General features: G+C 37.5%; 1 protein-coding gene across 3 annotated transcripts in view; it reads left to right on the top strand.

Moving 5' to 3' along the window:
• The window catches only part of LOC149535039 (uncharacterized), a 75,152-nt gene that overhangs the window by 24,377 nt on the left and 29,766 nt on the right, over positions 1 to 21,009 (top strand). For 2 of the 3 annotated variants that reach the window (XM_089807386.1, XM_089807387.1), the window contains 5 exons: positions 10,024 to 10,109; positions 10,482 to 12,286; positions 12,499 to 12,979; positions 13,139 to 13,369; positions 13,468 to 13,592. In XM_089807386.1, the coding sequence (XP_089663512.1) occupies positions 10,024 to 10,109; positions 10,482 to 12,286; positions 12,499 to 12,979; positions 13,139 to 13,369; positions 13,468 to 13,592 (2,728 nt within the window). The remainder of the gene's footprint in view (positions 1 to 10,023; positions 10,110 to 10,481; positions 12,287 to 12,498; positions 12,980 to 13,138; positions 13,370 to 13,467; positions 13,593 to 21,009) is intronic. The other variant, XM_089807388.1, reaches the window with a different exon arrangement.

Genomic DNA, 21,009 nt, shown 5'->3' with positions numbered 1-21,009 from the left:
AAAGCTTTTTTCTCATACTTTCCTTAAGACAACTTTGTGAGAGCAAGCTGGCCAAGTGATATTGGCTTTTAACGAGTGAACAATGAAGATCTTTTTGGTTTTAGTGTTTAATGCCAATACTGGAAGGTAGTACAAAATCATCATTGGAGCGATAATGATATTTAGAGAAGGGCTGAACTGCAGCAACATGGAGACTTGTGTAACAAACGAATTTTCATAACCAATTTAAAACACCTAATAATCTGATTTAATAAGTTATTGATTCCATTTCACATGACAAAGACTTCCATTAACTAAATATAACAATGATAGAGTAACTGTTTTTCTATTCTAATTGTATTTCATGTTCAGCTGATATAACGAGATAGATAAACAAATACATTGCTAACATTTTAACCATTTCTAACTGATAACATATTCAACTGAAAATAAAGTAACGACTAACTTCTATATCAACTAATATATTCATTCAAATTATGCTATTAGAAAACTAAACTATCCAATTATTCTTCTAAGCATTAAAGGTAAAAGTGCAAAAAAAACATACAGAAATAACGGAGGAATCCCTTTATCTTGTTCAAGCCTCGGCTTTGGTGAGAGGAGAAGCATTGACATAGGCTTAACCTCCCAACCTCGGACCATACATATCCCCACACGTCCTAACTTAATAGAACGACCCTCCCTACCTCGGGATCAGGCTTGGGATGTTCTTTAGTCCAACCATCTGAGCTACTCGGTGGTTTGAGTGCCCCATCAGTTATACCTATATAATTGACGTCTATGGACAAACAAATGATCTCAAGATTGACACATATGCCTATAACTACCTTGGCCAAGGATTTTAGTTGGGTTTCATGAACCCGATCACCACCACTCGACTTGTCAACAGATTCCATTACCGGGACATGCATGAGCTATTATTCATTATTCAAATCTAATTATATTATTGTTTGTTTGGCAGGTTAAATTCCACCTCTTCACCATTCTATGGCCTCTATGCCAGGTGAATCCTAGGTGTCTGAAGGTTATAATCATTCTGATATTAATGATACACCTCTTCACCATTTCATGGCTTCTTGTTGGTGAATTCCTCGATGATTATGAAATTTAGCATTCTGATAATATTGATACACCTCTTCACCATTTCATGGCTTCTTGCCAGTGAATTCCTCGATGTTCTGAATCCATGAGAATTCTGAGCATTATGACAACATGTTTATGAGAAACTGTTTTCAACACTCTTTATAGTTACAATTCAATTTCAAAAGATACTACAAATATACAGAGATAGAATCAATGATCTTAATAAATTCATGGATTTGTAGAAGACCACCGACAGGGTAGATTATATGCTGGTGCATTTGGTTTATTACTTAATGAAGATAAACTTATGAAACAAATTACATGAAGGTTCTCTTCATAGACCTAATGATATATGAACGGTTTCACTCTAGTAAAGAAGACTGATCGATTTCTTTCACACACATAACATTGCATATGCTGACTATAGTCGGTCCAATATTCGGGGATAATGGCATAATAATATGGAATGCAACATTTAAACATGACTTGTGATTTTGCCGGATATTTGTTGGGATATGGCTTCCCCCGTCCTTGGCTAGAACTCTTGTAGGCTTATTGTCTTGCCTGTTGGTATGAGACTTGATTCGCGGATTGCAAAATGCTGGCGAAGTAAAGGAAGAACAATATACTTTTGGTTGTGCAGACGGGATGAATGGTTTGGCTAGAAATGAATACACAGCTTGAAGGAAAATGTATTAGTCAAGGAAAGAGTGATGCCTCTTGGTTGGCTTACGACTTGTATTAAAGGCCAGTCGAGACTCTTTGGCTTCTATCGGTTTCCAAGATAATCCATCGAATTCAAAACTTAATTCGATTTGAAAAGAGGAGGAATAAAGAGGGAAAAGAAATCAGGAGAAGTTGAAGGGTTATAAACTTTATTATTATTATTATATTATGCTCTTATATATGTTCACGTATGTATATTGATGATGTGACATCATTAGATTATATTATTATAATTTATTGGCGCCATTTCATTTTTATATTTATGTGTTCGTATTTAAGTGTTTATTATAATGATAAAATAAGAAAATTCAATAATAAGTCTCCAAAGGTATGAATTATATTTTAATTTAGATCATTTTAATGTTTTTATTATATTGTTTTCCTAATAGCTCATGCGGTCCCATAATGTAATCAAGTCTTCGTATCCTTTCCAAGGGAGTCTTAGGTCATACCTACCGATCTTGATGACTGAACCAAATGACTATCCCATTCCTACGATCCCGTTTAGCAATGCTTCCCCTCTCTTCAATCTTCTCTTGCAATCACCCAAGCAAAACATTTTCGCCAACACATTAATTCAAAAATATATTGATTGTTAATTCAAATCAAACAACCGTTAATCATCTAGTAACAGTTATAGGTTACTGGTTATTTCATCAACATCTATATTAACTAACTGATTTCACATGATCATGAAAGGAAATAATTTGTTATCAGTTGGTACAACGTATGTAAATAACTAACTTGTTTTCACATGATCAAGAAGTGAAATAATTTGTTAACAATTGCTACAACGTATATAAATAACTAACTCATTTCACATGATCAGGAAAAGAAATGATTCATTAAACCAACATTTATGATCAAATTAAAAATTAGGGCAAAGTTTGGGATGTAACAACTTTTAATTTTTTTTATCAGCCAATGTGTTGACTTGATTCCCTCTACATGATATGAGTGTGCCTTTGAGATTTTAGAAGCGTATCTTGATGCACTTCAAGGTGCCATATAAATGATGTATTTAATGCATGATCTGTAACAACTAGTCTTCCCGGGTCTTAATTAACAACTAACATATTCAAAGAAATACAATTATTACTTCATTTTCATAGGAAGATAGTTAAATCAGTTTCTTTCATATGAAAGAGATTGACGGTTAAAATCAGTTAAACAAAATTTCTTAACTAAGAACTTAAAACACCATCAATGAATTTACTATAGAAATTAAAATCCACATACCATGGAATTTGAACCAAGAAATCATTGTAGGGATTTTTCTGCAACCACCCAAGTTAGTTCACAAATACCTCTATAACAATACCAAATAATAGCTACCATCCAATACCGTTATATCAGAATCAAATGACGATTACCATTAAACACCACTATGTCAGTTAGGGCATCACATACTACTGTAACAATTTGGGCATTGATTACCATTGGATCATTTAGCGCATCAGATACCACTGTATCAATTAGGGCTTTAGATACCAACGATTCAATTAGGGCTTCAGATACCACTGTATCATTTAGGGTTCTAGATACCACTGAATCAATTAGGGCTTCAGATACTACTGTATCATTCATTTCCTTTCGATTTCTTAACTGTGGCAATAACTCAAGATTAGAAGATATGCTCATATTCAATATTCATATAAATGAAAGACTAAAATAACAATCCATCAGATAATCTATCTCTCGCAACTAAGTGTAAAATAACTGCAATGATGATATAACTCAATCAATCTTAGCTTAGTCTTGCATATACATCATAAAAATAAAAATACTTGTTTCTGACAACCAATTGAATGTATAGCTTATCTTTGTCTGTTGTACGTCCGACAACTTAGGGAGAGGTGAAACATTGTCAGGTGCTTAACCACCCGACCTCGGACCTTAACTTATTTCCCACACAACCTCTAACGAGAAAGGCCCTCCTTACTCGGAATAGATAGGGATCATCTTGTCATCCACTGAGCATCCTGGTATCTAACCACACCACTTGACTTGACAACAGGAGATTACAGTAACAGGATCATGCATGAGCTATTAAATAATTCATATTAAAAATGATAAACATTGTTATGTCATATCTGATTTTGTTTCATGTTATTGCAAATTCCTTTCTCTCACCTCTTCACCCTTTTCCTTGGCTACACAATGGGTGAGTCTTGGGTTTTCGGAATTCTTAGAACAATCGGTTCTTTTTGTTGATTCTCAATTGTTTCATAATTAACATATATTCCAGCTTATCACAATCTGTAATTTGAGAGATTATATTCTTTAAAGATTGCAGAATTGATTGTTTAATTCTAATATCTATTGGCATAATGATTAATGGATCCATACTATGGTTACTTGGTTATCACTTGCCATGAACAAGGCTAAATTAAAAGAAGTTCAATCTGTAAATTCAAACAAGATATCAGCAATAGATCATCATAATAGATGCTGAAACTTGTTGCTATGAAATTCAATGTTTTTGTACTTTCCATAAAAGATACTATTCGACTCTTTTTATGATGATTCTAGAAAAACTATGAAAGTTTAGAAGAAAATCATTATCAATGACATGGATTATACAACAAAGCTTATAACGTGGACCTGGACAAGAAGGAAGTTTTTGAGCCTAGCCGACTGTTATAGAAATCAAATATAACTTGCAATCTATTGTTATGGAATTTGAAAGCTTTGCTGATTTTGAAGAAAATATATTTAGCAACATGGAAACACTGATCATTCACATGACTTGGTATACTATCTAAAGTTGCTTGAGCTTTGCTGGACACTAGCTATCTGCCCTTCTTCAATTGATCTCTCAGATTATAAAGGCGGTTTCAACTTCAGAAGAAAGAAATATGTACGACAACATAAACAAAGACGTTAACACTTATATCTGTAGAATGTTCCAAGTTGATAGAGGTTCGAAGGTTATGAAACTGGAGCTAAGAACATGGCAATCATGTATGATAGAATGAGGAAGGTGTCGGTTTAAAGATGGAGCCGATTTGAGTATGGCAGTCGGGTGTAATGCAGAATGTAAATATTGATTGATAAGCCATAGCAAGGTAGTTGGGCATATATCAAAGGTGTCTATCTTCATATACGGCTTCAGTTTAAAAGAAGAACCGTGCCTTCTTGGCTTCCGCCAGTTAAAGATTATAAGACAATTCGAATTGCCAAATATTAAATCGATTTTAAAGAAAAGGGAAAAGTAATAGGTTGGAAGAAAGAGTTGGAAAAATTATAATTCGGTTTATTTTTATAATATATATTTACATACGTTCATGTAAATATATCAATGGGGTGACATCATTTTATTAAGTTATTATAATATAATGGTGCCATTTCATTTTTATATCTATATGTACGTATATACATATATATTAGAATAATATGAAGAAGGATCATTTAAAATCTTTTGAGGTACGTTTTATATTTTAATTAGATTATTTTATGTTTTCTTAGATTATTTTCTTAATACCTCATGCGGGTCTCACAAATGTATCCTGCGTTCAAGTCACTAGGTCCTCAACCCATTTGCCCAGTGATGGTGATGCTTCTGTGCCCAATTCTTTTCTGACAATGCTTCCACCCCTTCGACGTGCTTCCTACAAGGAAATTCTCCCCAGTTAAATCATATTACATAACAAGTTATTTGATCATAAATAATCATAATGGCTAACCGCCTATTCAATTTCATGAATTCGTGATAAATAATTATAACGACTAACCATCTTACCATTTCGTAGGATTATAAGAAATTTAATTGTCAATTGACTTCATGTGAACCTCATCGGCTAAATTTTAAATTAGGTCACAAATTTGGATGTAACATGATCTGCTATTGAGTTGATGCACTTATCCCATTTTTTTGTTATTTTCAAGAATATGAGAGCTATTCCCTTGGTAGCACTTATGTATATAAAATTGTTAGTATGGAGATGGGTATGGGTATAGTGATTTGGGTAATATATATGATTTTAATGTGTCTTTGGTATGAATGTACTCAAAACCATATAATAGGAATGAAGCTCAGATAACCATATAATATATTCAAAATAAACAAATAATCATAAAATACGATTCGACTAAAGAGTTGATGTCAAATTGTCAAACTCAAATGCCATAGTGAATTGTTATTGGTCGATATTAAACTAGTCAAATTATAATTTATTATCATGTTGCTCTTCATAAAGACCATCATAACTATTATTGATCAGATGATGGAGGTACATTAGTACCTTGAGGAGCGTGCCATTGGCATTGACACTAAATTTTTTGTTGCCTTTTGGGCTCCTTTAAAATGAAGATTGTTGGGTAGTGTCGACATTTAAGTTAGGTTGTTTTGGCTCTAACCCCTCAACTTTGGTGCCAAATCCTTCTGTTAGTCTTCTCATGGTGAAAGCTGGAATACATGTAAATTAATTTATTGATCTATTCAGATGTCAGTCATTTGTGCTGTTTTGAATGGATGAAAAAGTATCTACTCCAATTTCGTTCTGATCAAAAGGAACTAGCAAGCTATTGAGGGCAAGCTAGGGATTTAATGAAATTATAAATCAGTCTTCAAATTTAAAGGGAAAAAAAATCAAATTTTTATTTTTTTTCAAATTTTGAGATTTAAAAATGTGCAATAAAATCTAGATCTCAAGATGCTATAGGTATGGGAATATTTTAGGTTTAACGTGAAGGCAAGAAGTAGTGTGGTTGTCATTTTGCTCCATTACTCAACAAGAACTGTTTGCACTTGTTTGAAGAAAGTTCCTTTGGGATCTTGCTTTATCTAGTTAATGATGTTTTTTGTCTTTTTAATTGTTGAGTTGATGCTATCATACCTCTCTCCCAAGCATATCTTATCCATGTTAATAAAACTAATCATATTCAATGTGGGCTTAGTTAAATTAAGAAGATATAACACATGATTCCATCAAATGTTATTTATAATTATCTTATTCTTTGACCCTTATAAGTGTTGGGTTGCCTACATACAAGTTAAAGGTGGTTGGTGACCATTCTAGAAAGCTCTCAAGATGATTTTGTTAGAGGTGAATCAGGTCTTAATTAATTTATTCCAAAAAGAAATTCATACAATTTTAAACATAAATTGCTAAAGTGAAAGACTATTTTATTGTTCAACTCAATTTCGGCAGCTCCATTTCAACAATGATTTGAATATGGCTTGTGACGTGGTGGGTAGTGACGAGCATTTGGATATCTTCGTCCTTGACATAACCCTGTTCGATCTATTTAGTTGTTCTACCTGATTTATGTAACACTTGAGTCAGGTCTTAATAACATATTACAAAAAGAAATGCATACAATTTTAAACATAAATTGCTGAAGTGAAACACTGTTTTTATTGGTTCAAGTCATTTTCAGCAGCTCCAATTTCAACAATGATTTGAATATGGCTTGTGAGATGTGGCGGGTAGTGATGAACATTTGGATATCTTTGTCCTTGACATAACCCTGTTTGATCTATTTAGTTGTTCTACCTGTTCTTCATAACACATGATTCCATCAAATGTCATTTAGAATCATCTTATTCATTGACCCTTAAAGTGAAATTCATACAATTTTAAACATAAATAGCTAAAGTGAAACACTATTTTTACTGTTCAATTCATTTTCAGCAGCTCCAATTTCAACAATGATTTGAATATGGTTTGTGACATGTGGCAGGTAGTGATGAATATTTGGATATGTCCTTGACATAACCCTGTTCAATCTATGTAGTTGTTCTACCTGATTCTACCTGAATCATTTTATTCCAAAAAGAAATTCATACAGTTTTAAACATGAAGTGCTAAAGTGAAAAACTAATTTTATTGTTCAACTCATTTTTAGCAGCTCCAATTTCAACAATGATTTGAATATGGCTTGTGACATGTGGCGGTAGCGATGAACATTTGGATATCTTTGTCGTTGACATAACCTTGTTTGATCTATTTAGTTGTCTACCTGATTTATGTAAGAATAGTTTGAGTGGATTAAACGAGGTGTAGACAAAATGTGTGAATAGAGTGCCTCGGCCAATGAACCAATTGCTTTGCAGTTTTGTGTTGTCTGTTATGACTTCAATGATACTTTCAAGCTCACTTCCTTGATGGCCTATAGGAGGATATAAAAAGTAAAATTTTTCCGTTCACTTGCATTCTATAATCCATGAGTTTCGAACTCATTGCTCACATTGTAGTCACATTGATCAAGGGCTAACATAACAATAAATTTTCATCCTTCACTTGACTTTTTAATCCACAAGTTTCAAAATCATTGCTCATTCAAGGGACATTGTAGCCACATTGATCAAGGGCCAATACTTGCCATCCTTCAATTCATACAAAATGATAGACACTAGTGTCTCAATCCACCAATCACTTCCAAAGGACTATTAAGCTTTCATTCCAAATAATAGATTTTTTATCATGCAAATGCAAGAAATCGCTAAGCTAGTGACATAATTCAATAGCTATAAGAAAACTACCTTTTGGGATCTACATCTGTATAAGAAATCTACAACTTATTGAATTTCAAGCACTCTAAGTGGGATCAATTGTGGTCATTGGCAATTATAATGGGCTTTTATTTCATAATAAAAAAATTGACGAACTTCTTGTCTTGAAAAAAGATCTCATAGATTACATGACAACACTTTTGAGAAGATTGCATGTAGTATCTTCATCAACAAATGCTTCCCATGTTCTCCAGTGGATAATCACCATTTTTTTGAAGCTCTATTATTATTTTTTGTTAAGGCATACATTTTTTTTTGAGTTGTGTAAAATAATAAAATTCTTTAAGGAACTCGATTTACTGTAAGCCATTGACGTGTCATTCCATGATTACACTTTACAACCTCATTAACATTAAAAGCTTAAACGATTGCCAATTTTAATAGTTGAAAACAAAATTGAAATTGTTTTAATTAAATTTGTCTCGTTGCAATTTGTACATGTTTGTTTATTTTTTTGTAAAGGACTAGTGTTTGTAGTGTGTAATGTAATGTCCCCTTTTTGAAAAGGCATTTAATGGTAAATAATAATATATTAAAATATTAAAAATAAAATATAATACTATTTAGTTTGTTTTTAATACTTTGCTTTGCTGACTTTTCACTAGAAGTTTTTCTGCTATGTATTCACATAAAATTAGAAAAAGAAAAGAAAAAAATCTGCTATGCTTAAATACATGAGTGTTTACATACTAGAAAAACAAAGACAGAAATGCAGAACTTAATATCAATAGAAGAATCTACCTCCATGATCACCTTGATAGTGAGTGGGTTCTTGCACATGCATAGGTTAGCAGTCCAAACATTTAGGGGTCTTCAATGATCAATCATCAGCTCTATATTTGCAGTGATATGCAAGAATGAGACAAGTGCATTTGGTTTGTGCATTTTGCTTTTTCTAAATAAGTTTAATTGTTAATTTTGTGTTTCAATTCTGACTCTTTGACATCCAACTCAAGGTTTAGGGTTAGCTTTTTAAGTCATACGGTCAAATTTGATTGTCAAGACATTGAAAGAATTGAAAAGGTGTTGGTACATTTTGGAGTCAAACAAGGAAGTGTGGACTTGTCTCGAAATTTCCTTGGCACAACCAATTGACTACTTGGGCAATGCCATGATGGATCTATAGTACCCTATGCAATTCCATAGGTTATTTTTACACAAAATGATTTGTACCTGTACCTAACAGTTTCCAGGCTTATTTATTAACATAAATGTATGTATGTAAATATTTGCATGTATATATAATATGTGCACTTATGATTATGATTTTATGTTCACATATTATTGATGATTGTTTCTAAAATGTGCAGTTACATCTTTAGTGCATACTATATGTGTGTATGCATACATTTGTTTGTACATATATGCATTTATGTTTTTATTGAAGTATGTAACCAATAGTAAAGATCTGTCTAAGAATCACCTTGATATGGCCAACTAATGTACTTGAGTGATATTAAGATGAATCTGCGGGACACTGTGATTCTCTAGGGAACCTGTACCTGGCAGTTTCCTGGTCGGTATGGTAATATATGTGCATGCATGTATATTTAATACTTATATATATAATTCCATGATTACAATCTACTTCTATCTATTATTGATGATCAGTTGTAAAATTTGCAGTTATTTCTTTTATTCATACTTTCATTGGTTGTCGCCTTTCAAATTTCAATATGTACTTGTTTGAATTTCAGGTAAAAGTTTGCGATATATGTGGTGATGTTGGCTATGAGGAAATGTTAGTCATTTGCAGTGAGTGCAATGAGGGAGCTGAACATACGTGCGTCCTGTGTAAAATTCACAGTCTGATGTTGTTTTTGTTAATTTATTTATAGCTTGCGGTTATGTTAATAAGGGGATTTGGCTGATGCATTTTGTAAGGATAATGTCATTTACTTTCGGCCCAAGAAACAATTATGATCACATTTGTGAATGTAGCTCCTCGTGTCATATGTTTTATCATATTCCTTTTGCAATCTGAGAAGCCATGGCTCAGCTCTTTGAGGTTGCCTATGCAATGTTAACAGGCCTGCCTTATTTATTATTGGGGATTCTGTCAATTTATTCGAGGCCTTCTCGACTTACAAGTTTGCTCATTGGTTTATTTGTCTTCTCAATTTTTACTAAATGGTTTTTTTTCTTGGCTTTACAGTTACTGCATGCAAAAACTTCTTTGCAGTATTCCAGAAGGAGATTGGTTTTGTGATGATTGCAAGTTGAAATTTAATGAAAGGGATCAGAGTAAAGCTATCACAGACTCTCCACTATCCTCCTTGAGCCAGGAAACTGAGGAAAACAATGCTTTGAAGGTTTTAAGCTCAGCTGAATTGAAGTTGTCCTCTGACAAAATGCAAATGCAGTACACTGAAAATTCTGTAGAATGCAATAAGCGACAAATAGATAACAGCAACAAGGCTTCAGCAGACAAGAAACAAGCAAATAAGCGAGAAATAGATGATGACAACAAGGAGGCTTCAGGAAACAAGAAACAAACAACTGGATTTGACAATGTGCAAATCAATGCATCTCAACCACTACATAAAGGAAACAGCTCTTGTAAAGTGTTAGAAACAACTAGGGCTGATAGTTGTGGGGGACCACGTCAAATAAAGATCCCTTTGAGTCCTCGTTACACCAGAGAAGGTTCATTGAAGATGTCTGGTGCTGGTAAATCTGACAGTTGCTCGATAACAACACTAGCCAATAAGAATTTGACACCTAGGTCTTTATCCAGGGAAAGTTCTCTCAAGACTGCTGAAATGGGAAAGGTGAAATTTCTTCCAATGCATACTGCAGCCACCCTTTGCTCAGGAATGGCAGTGAGAGAGTCATCAAAGTTTACTGGTATAGATGGGAATCCAGATTTGGCTCCTCCTCGACCTGGCTCAATTGATTCTTGTCATATGCCTTCCAGAGGTGGTTCTATTCCAGTGACAGATTCAGCTGTTCCTCTGGTAAATAGATCAGGCTACCAATCGTCTTTCCATTCAGGGTTGTCCAAATCAGATGATGTTTTTCCATCATTTCTGTTATCTAGTAGATCAAATACATCTCGCAGACATTCCAACTTCAGAAGTAGCAAGGAGGCTATCCATGGTGATGGGCAATTAGGATTGCCAGGAAATACATCTGCAAAATTGGAGAACACAAGAAGCAACAATTCTAAAAGTTGTGTTCCCACGGGTTTTAATCATTCAAAAGATAATAATGTTAATGATGATGTTAATGGAATTTCAAAACCTTCATTTGGAACATTTACTGTCAGTATAGTTGAAAAATCCAATTCAGATGTATCTGCCCCACCTGTTTGTAACTCAGGATCTTCAAAACCTGATGAGTTGAAACTGGCTAAGGAGAGTTCACATCTGATCTCTCTATCAGCAGAAAAGTGTTCTGCTGTGCCAACTCAAGTACTTCAGCCACAGAGATCAATTTGTGAGGAATACGAGGAGGATACAATGGCCAAAGAAAGTCCAGAGAAGTTGATTTTGAGTAACAAGGTTGGGGAAGACTTAGTATTCACTGAGCATTCAAATGTTCTACATTCTGACACACAGGGTCCAGCTGGAATGAAGCCAGTTGAGGGAATCATTAATGTGAGTGAGTTTACACATAAGAAAAATGGAAATCAAGTGCCTGCTTCAGTTTTGGCTGACAATGACAGGGTTTTGACACAACCTGCCGTGTCACCTCTAATGGAAGAATCAGATGCGCTTAAAGATAGGTTGCCAAAGATGGATGATTTATTATTGATCCAGGAGACAGTGATGTTGAAACTGAGAAAAGATGACTGTAAGCATCCAGATGCAGCGAGTGCTGATGGTAAAGTTGCAGTTAGAGTTGGAGAGGATGTAAAAAAACCAGTTTCAAACAAGCAAGTTGTACCTGGTAGTTTAGATAAGCAACCCAGTGAAAAAGTGATCCCTAAAACTTCTTTCAAGATGTCAATGGATAAAGGTATATTTTTCATCTGCCAAATGTCCCTGTGATGTAAGGGCTTTAACCTTTTTATAAACTAAAGCGAGGACAGAAAAACAGGAAACTGAAAAACATGTTCTGCATTAATTGATATGGAAGAAACTTTACAACTCTTAAATGTGGGTAACTTTGGAATGCTTACTTTTTTGCTGTTACTGAATACATTTATTAATGGCACTTCTTGTTTGCAGATATAGTAGAGGAATCCTCTTTAGCCTTGGATGATAACACATCTGCTGCTTCAATCAGAACAACACAAAATACCTTTTCTGAGACAATCCTGGGGAGTGGTGATGGGAAGATGGAGATAAAACCAGCCTCCAAGGTATTAATCAGAGAAAGCTTGAATTCAACTATGCATAATTCAACCGAAGCAAATGTACAGCAACCAAAAGGATCTTTTAAAGGTCCATCCAGTCTCGAGACAAATCCTGAAAAACATTTATTAACAACTTTAATACCCCATAGATTTGAAAGAGAGGTATTTATGGAGTCACAGAGTGACAAATCCATTGCACAGTCTTTAGAAATAAATATATCATCTTCTGCATTTGTGCAATCTCAAGTGCACAGTCCATCAGAAAAATATGCAATGGGAGTACCATCACAGGGTATGTTTGGGTTTACCCAGCAAAAATTGCCCACAAGACCTGAATCTTGGTTTCTGTGGAGGTATGTAGCTGTATACTTTGTGGTTAATACTTGATATCTTCAAGTATGGTTGTGTACGTACAAGTAATTGACAGCTTCATTCTGAGGAGATTCTGAAATTGGGTTTTTGAATTATAATTATCTTGGACAAGATTATAAGTATACCAAATCCTTTTGCAGGGGTGGCTTTGAAATTATTAATAAAATTAGTGAGCGCCGGATTTGTGATGGAATGCAAGCACATCCATCTAACAAATCATCTCTGAAAGTTTATGAAGAATCAAGAAAATTTCCTTCACAGCTACTGTTGGAGCAAGTGCAACGCTATGATGCGTGGCCAAAACGTTTTGAAGAGTCTCCTCCAACCGATGAGGACATTGCACTTTATATCTTTCCTGTAGAGGCAGAGAGGTTTATAGCATATTACTTTACTCTTTTGTAACAAATATAAACAAGAATCTTCCCTGAGGTTCTCAATACAACTAAGGTATTTTTCTACTGTATTTCAGTTGCAAAATCCGATATTTTGAACTTTTGGAGGCAACAATCAAGCAGGATCTAGCCCTGAGGGTTAATCTAGAATGCGCCGAGCTGCTAATATTTGCTTCAAATCAGCTACCAGAAAGTTATCGTAGTGAGTTTGCTAAGCCCTATTTACAAAGAAAGAAACATGTGTAAATTCTCTTAAATTTTAATATGCTAGTTTTATGCATTTAACCAAAGGCTGTTATCTGTAGTTATTTGTGAATGGTGCTATACCAATTTTTTCGCCTCGGGACTTTGTTATGTTAGTAGCCTGGACGTAAATTGTAAAAGCATGCAATTGGCAACATTAATACCAGTGTATTTAATAATAAGACTACAGATTCCTTAATGGGCAAGAATATACTATTCGTAGTTATAATTAGCTCTTTTTTGAATCTGAAGTCACAATTCAATAATCTTTTTCTTTTCTCATCATCTTTGTGTAGAAGAATGTAATTTTAACCAGTCTTTTTGAGTGATCTTGTACAGATTTGATTTTGAATCCCTGGTTAAGTTTATGCCTTTTCTTTATAGATTGTTAGTTTTTTATATTCTTAATTATCAGGTTTTTAAAATTCTCTGGTCAACAGTTATGCAATTGAATCAAAAGGACTGGGTTATAAAGTTTTCTTTCAAGCACATGTTCAGTTATGACATTAGTGGTTAGGCTTGGTGATGTATTCTTTGTACTATATTTACTGGAGACCACTTGCCATCACATCAATTTTTGTGAATGTTTTTCTCATGGCTATAATCAATCTCTTTGGATGTGGACTTGGATTTTCTCATGGTCAGTTGGGAGTTTAGCTCTCTTCAGAAACAGATTTCAAGGTGATTGGATACTATAATTTAGCTTTCTGTAAGAAGTAGATACAAAGAATTTCGTTAATTTCTGCTCTTCTAGCTGCTACAAGCTGTCTGGGAAATATTATTTGCTTGCACAGTTATCCAAGAGATTCACTTTACCATTTTGTGCTGTAAATTAAAGTTGCTTGGCTCTTTACCATTGAGAAATAGTCAGCTTTAGAAATTGGGATTTGAAAGGTACTGAAAGAATGGCTAAATAGGTTGCCACTTTTTAAGTTCTTACCCATATTTGCAAATATCATTATTAACAACTTATGCCAAGAGCCAAAAAAATATTGGCAAAATATCAGCGATGCATAAATTTAATTAGAAATATGTTTTTCTGGCGAAGTTCAATGATGAGATGCATCTAATGAGTCAGTAAATGAGTAAACAAAAGAAACAAGCCGAGTCTAGATATATTTGAATGCAAAAGTACAAAGTGGCATCCCCGTGTGGAATGCTGATGGCTAGTATCCTAATAGGCTGAAGCAAAATTAAAATAGCAAATTGTCTTTGTAAAACTATAAGTAAATACAAATACAACATCAAAATAGTCAACATCGTCCTCTTCCCCTTCCCAACAGCTCTAGTGAAAACTATGGAAGGGGAGTCCTAGAAATCCGTTGTCGCTATGCTGCCTCCCTCTGCATTATTGGCTAACTTGACCTCCATCCTGAATGTATGTGGCACTGGCTCTGGCAGACTCATCAACCTCAAACTCCTCATCCTACTCAAATGAATAGGTAGTTTAATACAACTTAAGATTTTTTATTGTAGTAACACCAGCAATACAACAACATGCATAAAATCCAATCTTAAAAATAGTATTACAGTAGATTGGAAATTCCAAAAAGAATCTGTATGAGCAGTGTGAACTCCGTAATTAATCCATGACAAGGCTGAACCAAGATTGCGTCCGATTCACAATAATAGCCCGAAGGTGTCCATCTTCAGGATCATGATACTAAAAGCAAAGCTTTCTTCCTCAAAGGGAAAAGTGAAAACAACATCCATATCCAAACATGTTGAAAATGAATGGGACTTCCTCTTTTAACGCTCAAACAGTGGCCTTTCGGCTGCCTTCTCTTTTCTTTTCATCTTATTCCTCTTTGTCACTTTTGCCCACCTTATAAGATTAAATTGACCCCTTTTAATTAAGTACTATCATGTTCTTAATGAGTCAATTTTAACATTACATGAATATGTCCTTACTTACCTAATGTCCCAAAAAGGGGACATTATAGTCCTCTCCCTGAGATTGCTTGCCCTCAAGCAATCATTAGTCTATAATCCAATACCAGGATCCCATGTCCATCTGCTAGCATTTATGTGGCCCATACTGGCAACTTTGAAGTCAGGGTCTACCATGCCATAGTACCAAAAACAAGAATGCAACCCATCTATCATTGTGATCCCTGGCTCCCATGTCATCTTGAGAGATAGTGCTGTTTCTGTTGGACTAATCGCCAACGCTCCCCTTCGAGATTTGTGACATGGCTCAACCGCCTCCTGTGTTATATAAGTCTAGTGGTTGTATCGGGCATTAATAGGTCAATCTTTTGGTGCAACGACAACTCTAGCTTGTAACAGTTTCTACCTGCTGCACTACACTACTCTGAACATAGCTGCGTCAGGTCTCAAATAGTGAAGCAACTCAACATTGTCTACATAATGCATAGTGTCCATTCTAATAACTCCTGCATACCAAATCAATCTGTCAGCACAATCCTGGGTTTAGAAATACATGCCCGGTAAACCACCAATCTCTTGAATCAGCCAACTGAACATGTGAATGCCAAACACGTCCCCCACATGCATGGAAACCAACTCATCGGGTTTTAAGATGCCGCTGCCATAACTTGAATCAACATTAAGAATGTCAACAATGTCACCAGTATGCAACTGAATTGGAAAGGGAAACATTTCATATGGACTATATCACAAGAAGTGTCGTCCTCACTCCTCTATCTGCAACTCACTAATCCTTGTAGGCCAGGCCCAAATTGAAAATGTACTAATAGTCCAATCAGGGTAACCACTGATCACATGCATACAAATAAAATCAACTGTTAGTATTTAAATAGCCGCCAAGTCATGAAGACTTGGTGATAAATCTCTAGATAATTTGTAGAACCCTCAATATATATTGAGGACAATTCTGAATTTCCAACATCGCCATGAGCATCATCACTCAAATTAACATCTCCATCAATCGAATGATCATCATCACACGTAGTTTCTGACATAAACTTTCTTGGCTCATCTTCTACCTCATGATATGGTTAGATCATGCAACTGCTGTTGTAAAAATCAGAACTTGTGTGTTTGACTTCTTCCTGGCCCTTATGGTTTTCATTAGCAAAATTTGCCTCATCAAGATGGATGTTAGCCAATAGTGGCATGTTGTGATGGTTAAGTTGTTGTGTTGTTATCCTTGCCATCAAGGTTCAAATCTCATGGGGATGAGGTCCCCCGTTTGTGGCCTCACTGGTTCATAGTTCCAGGTCAAAGCGTTTACCCCTCTTTAAAAAAAAAAATTGAAAAAAAAAAAAAAAAAAAAAAAAATTCCGCGGCCTGACAGTCCCTCGGGCCCCGCAGACCCCGCGGACTGAGAGTCCCGCGGGCCCCGTAGACCCCGTGGACTGAAAGTCCCGCGGGCAACTGCCTGTCCGTGGGCACTTAAAGCCCCGCGGGTCCGTGGACGAAAGACTACGCTTTGCAAGATCTTTTTCACAGTTGGAAAGCAGGCAGCAATACATATGCATTCGTCTTCTTGCATTTACAGTGCTTGTCCAGGCAAGTAATGATGCTACTGACCTGACAGCTTTTTTTACAAATGAACCTGAGTTTGTAAATGAACTTGTATCTTTGGTACGCTTTGATGATTTAGTACCCGAAGATATTCGTATTTTGGCAATTCTAGCATTGGCTGCTCTTTATCAGGACAGGTCTCGGCAAACAACTGTTTTAAGTGTCATCACATCAGGTGGCCATCGTGGCATCTTACCCAGTCTCATGCAGAAGGCAATAAGTTCAATTTCCAGTGGATCAGCTGATTGTTCGATTAATTTCCTAGAAGCACTTCTGTCTCTGGTAACAGTTTTAGTGTCTTCTTCATCAGGCTGCTCTGCTTTGAGGGATGTGGGATTAATGCCAACATTGCTGCCTCTTTTAAAAAAATTTGAATACACAGCACATACACTTGGTAACTGCAGCTGTACATGTTCTTGAGGCTTTTATGGATTACAGTAATCCTGCAGCAATTTCATTCAGAGATTTAGGAGGTCTGGATAATACTATTGCAGGAGATCCGGGAAGACGGTGATGGTTGGAGATTTGCAGGAGTTATAGCATTGCCAGTAAGTAATAACTTCAAAGTTTCTGTGACGGATATTGAGGCCTCAGAGGATTGCAGCCGCAGGAAAAACTCCAACGCCGCGGATAGACAAGAAGATCGCCGTGGGAGAAAACTTCAACCTTCGCCGTCAGTCAGAGTATTTCCGCGGGAAATTTAAGAAGCCGGCAATAGGAAGAATAAATCATTTTTTGGCATGGAGTCAGCGGGCAAGCGGAAGCCGTGGAAGAGTCAGTTGGCAAATATGGAGAAGACTTCAAGAGTTTTGGCATCGGGAATTCGAGTTTTTGGCCCCTCCGGTTCCAGCAGCAAGAAACAGAAGACCAAGCAAGAACTCACTTATCTCACCATCCAGTTTGAGAGTCTTAGTGGAAGCGAATGCCGGAAGTGGTGGCAGGAGACCCCGGAGGCAAACCAAATTAAACAGATTTTGATGCGGGCACAGGTACATTGGGCTATTCAGCTTCCCATCTTTTCCATTCGGATGTTTGAATCAGTATTGCGCACCATGATAGAAACATACAGTGTCCAGAGCAGAACAAGTACATTCTTGTACAAAAGGCAGCGGATGACGGTGTCCTTTAAACTGAGAGATTTCACCAGGGTCTTCGGCATTCCTGGCCCCGGCGGGAAGAAAGTGGAAATAAAGAATCATAAACTGTCGCAGGAACGGAAGGAGCATTGGATAGCCCTAGTATGCAGGGACCTTACACCTATGGAGAAGGAGGCAGTAGTTCAGGGGACAAAGTGCAGAGGACTTCGCAGGGACTTTATTCGAGAGGGCCATTGGCGTTGTATCATGGACGTCATCAAGAGCAGGTTGACCGGTGCCACTCGAGCTTCAGATATCGCACTGCCACAGATTGTGTTTATGAATGGTATCATGCAGGGAGTGGTTTATGATTGGGCCTCAGTGCTTGCCGACAGAATGGAAGAATTCATGACGCTTCAGCACCGAACATTTTTTATGCCGCACCATGCCATCGGGTTGTTTTTAGAGGCAGCAGCTAATCAGATCCCTATGGATGGCTTTGAGGCTCCTCCACGGGGCAAGCTGGCAGACGGGGAGCCTCCCATATTCTACTGGCGACACCTGGATACAGGAGGGTCAGCTGCTGGACACAGGAAAGTACTCCGCGAATTAGCCCTTTCCGGAGAAACAGATAGCGGGAGGGAGGGCACTTCAATGAGTGACGGGGTTGAATCTGGGGAAGAAGAGGAGAGCACATCGGTTGAAGTTGATGGAGAGACAACAGGAGGTGGGCCTACATTCTTTACCCCGCCTCAGCTGTCAACCTCAGCGCGCTTGACTACCTCTTCTACGGTCATTCCGGCCTTTGGTCAGCGCCATGCCCCAGTTCTTATGACTCCTCCAGCGGAGGCAGATGTCCCACGGACAGTGGCTGAGGTGGTTCCGCACGCAGTACCGGATACCGTCCCACAGATAGTTGCCGAGCCATTGTCGACGGCTGTAGCAGAAGTGGTTTCAGCTGCACCAACGAATGTCACTATCGCAGAGCCACCACTACCACAGTCTGAGCCGCAGGTTCGGTTGGAGGTCATTGATTGTGACGCAGTGGTCACCATTTCATCATCTTTTTTAGCAGAGGCCGAGTCAGCCCAGCCAGTACAGAAGATGAATATGGAGCCTGCGCGGGTCGAACAACCGGAGGTGATGGATAGAGCTAGTGAGTTTCTGAGGCAGCAATTCCGACTCACTCCGGCGAAGCGGGGTCCATTCAGTCTCCTGGGCGTTTCGAAACATGGCCGGCGGAACCCCAGCCTCAGCCTCAGGAGGAGGGAATGCCACATGCCGTGGTTGCGCCAACAACACAGACGGCAGCACCGGATGTGGGCATGGCTCCCACTGGCGAGGGGGGACACAGTGATGCTGAATGGTCATTGGAGGCTTTCGCCAAGGAGGACTATGGGTGAGATGAAGACAGGTGTCGGGATTACGTCAGGACTATAAAATCTGCATTAAAGAAGGGCCACGATGTGGCAATTCAGGCCCTGACTCGACGGAGGGAATGGCACTTGATCAAAGCATATATCCGTGGGATTTGTCCTCGGCGATTCGAGACTTGCTTTATAGATAGGGGCTGGCCGGCAACGGAGACAGAGGAGATGCTGACAGATTGGGCCATGGAGCCGGAATTGGGACCCATTGACACTCCCATGATGAAACTAGCGCATGAGATTGTGGGACTGTACAAAGATGTTTACTACGGTCGTCAGCGTGCGGAGGCGAACAGAGTCGCAACAGAGCAGTCATTGGCAGCTGAAACTGAGGCTAGACAGAAACTAGCCACCGACTTGACCGCCCAGCAGGCAGCATTGGCCACAGAGCGGACAGCACTACTGGCAGATTTGGTAGCCGCGGTGCAGGAGAAGGACTTGGCTAAGCAAAGTATGGAGGCAGCGGTTCGAGATAAGGATGCGGCTGAGTATGAGATGCAGTTAGCCAGGACGCAGGCCATGGACGCGGCACTTCTTCTAAAGGAGGCCGTCGAAGTGAACTCTCAGATCCAGACAGATCTCCGTATCAGGACAGAGTAGGTGTATGAGTTACGTCGCCAGCAACACACTTCTGGGACGCCCCTTCTCTCTAGTTCTTTTTGTAGTATGTAAGTTGTCTCCTAATTTTGTGAGTCGTCAGGGGACGACTGTTTTTTGGGGGGGATGGTGTTAGCCGATGGTCCGGCGGCGTTTCTGTAGCCGACGGTCCGGCGGTAAATGGGTTGTAACGGATAGAATAATTGTGGCCGACGGACTCCTTCGGGAAGATTCGGCGGTAGTATTTATACCCCGTCTGGGATCATTGTAAATCATCATTCACTTACTATTGCGAATATTATGCTACTGTTCTGCTGTTACTTTCTGTATGCGTTCATTTACTTTACCTGTACGGTAAACAATGGAGGTTGGTGGAAACAGTTTACTTATTTTCATGCTCACAAATGGTATTGATTCCTTCAAAAATTTGTACCAGCTCCATAGTTCTATATTTAATTTCATCTTCCTTATGAATGGCTGCATCAGGAGTCTGATTTTCAGCTTGGTATAAAGAATAATGTGTCATACTTGGCTGAAGACAAAATTCATCTATCTCCCTTTCTTTATCTTCAGCGTGTTTGATAGCATATCCCTGTCTCTGAGCAGCTTCAAGTAATCTGATTTCATTCTTTGCTATGCCCCTTTGAGTGATTGCAAATGTCCACTATTATTTCTATTAACTATTCCTTATTCTCTTTCTTCAATTTGAACTTCCCACAACGCCTCTTCAATGCTTTTATGGGTGTTATCAAAGTGCACCAGGGCT

Source organism: Cupressus sempervirens, chromosome 10 (genome assembly GCF_028749045.1).
Source record: "Cupressus sempervirens isolate cs-2001-9-10 chromosome 10, ASM2874904v1, whole genome shotgun sequence".
In the NCBI taxonomy this organism is placed as follows: domain Eukaryota; kingdom Viridiplantae; phylum Streptophyta; class Pinopsida; order Cupressales; family Cupressaceae; genus Cupressus; species Cupressus sempervirens.
This window is presented reverse-complemented; position numbering and strand designations above follow the sequence as displayed.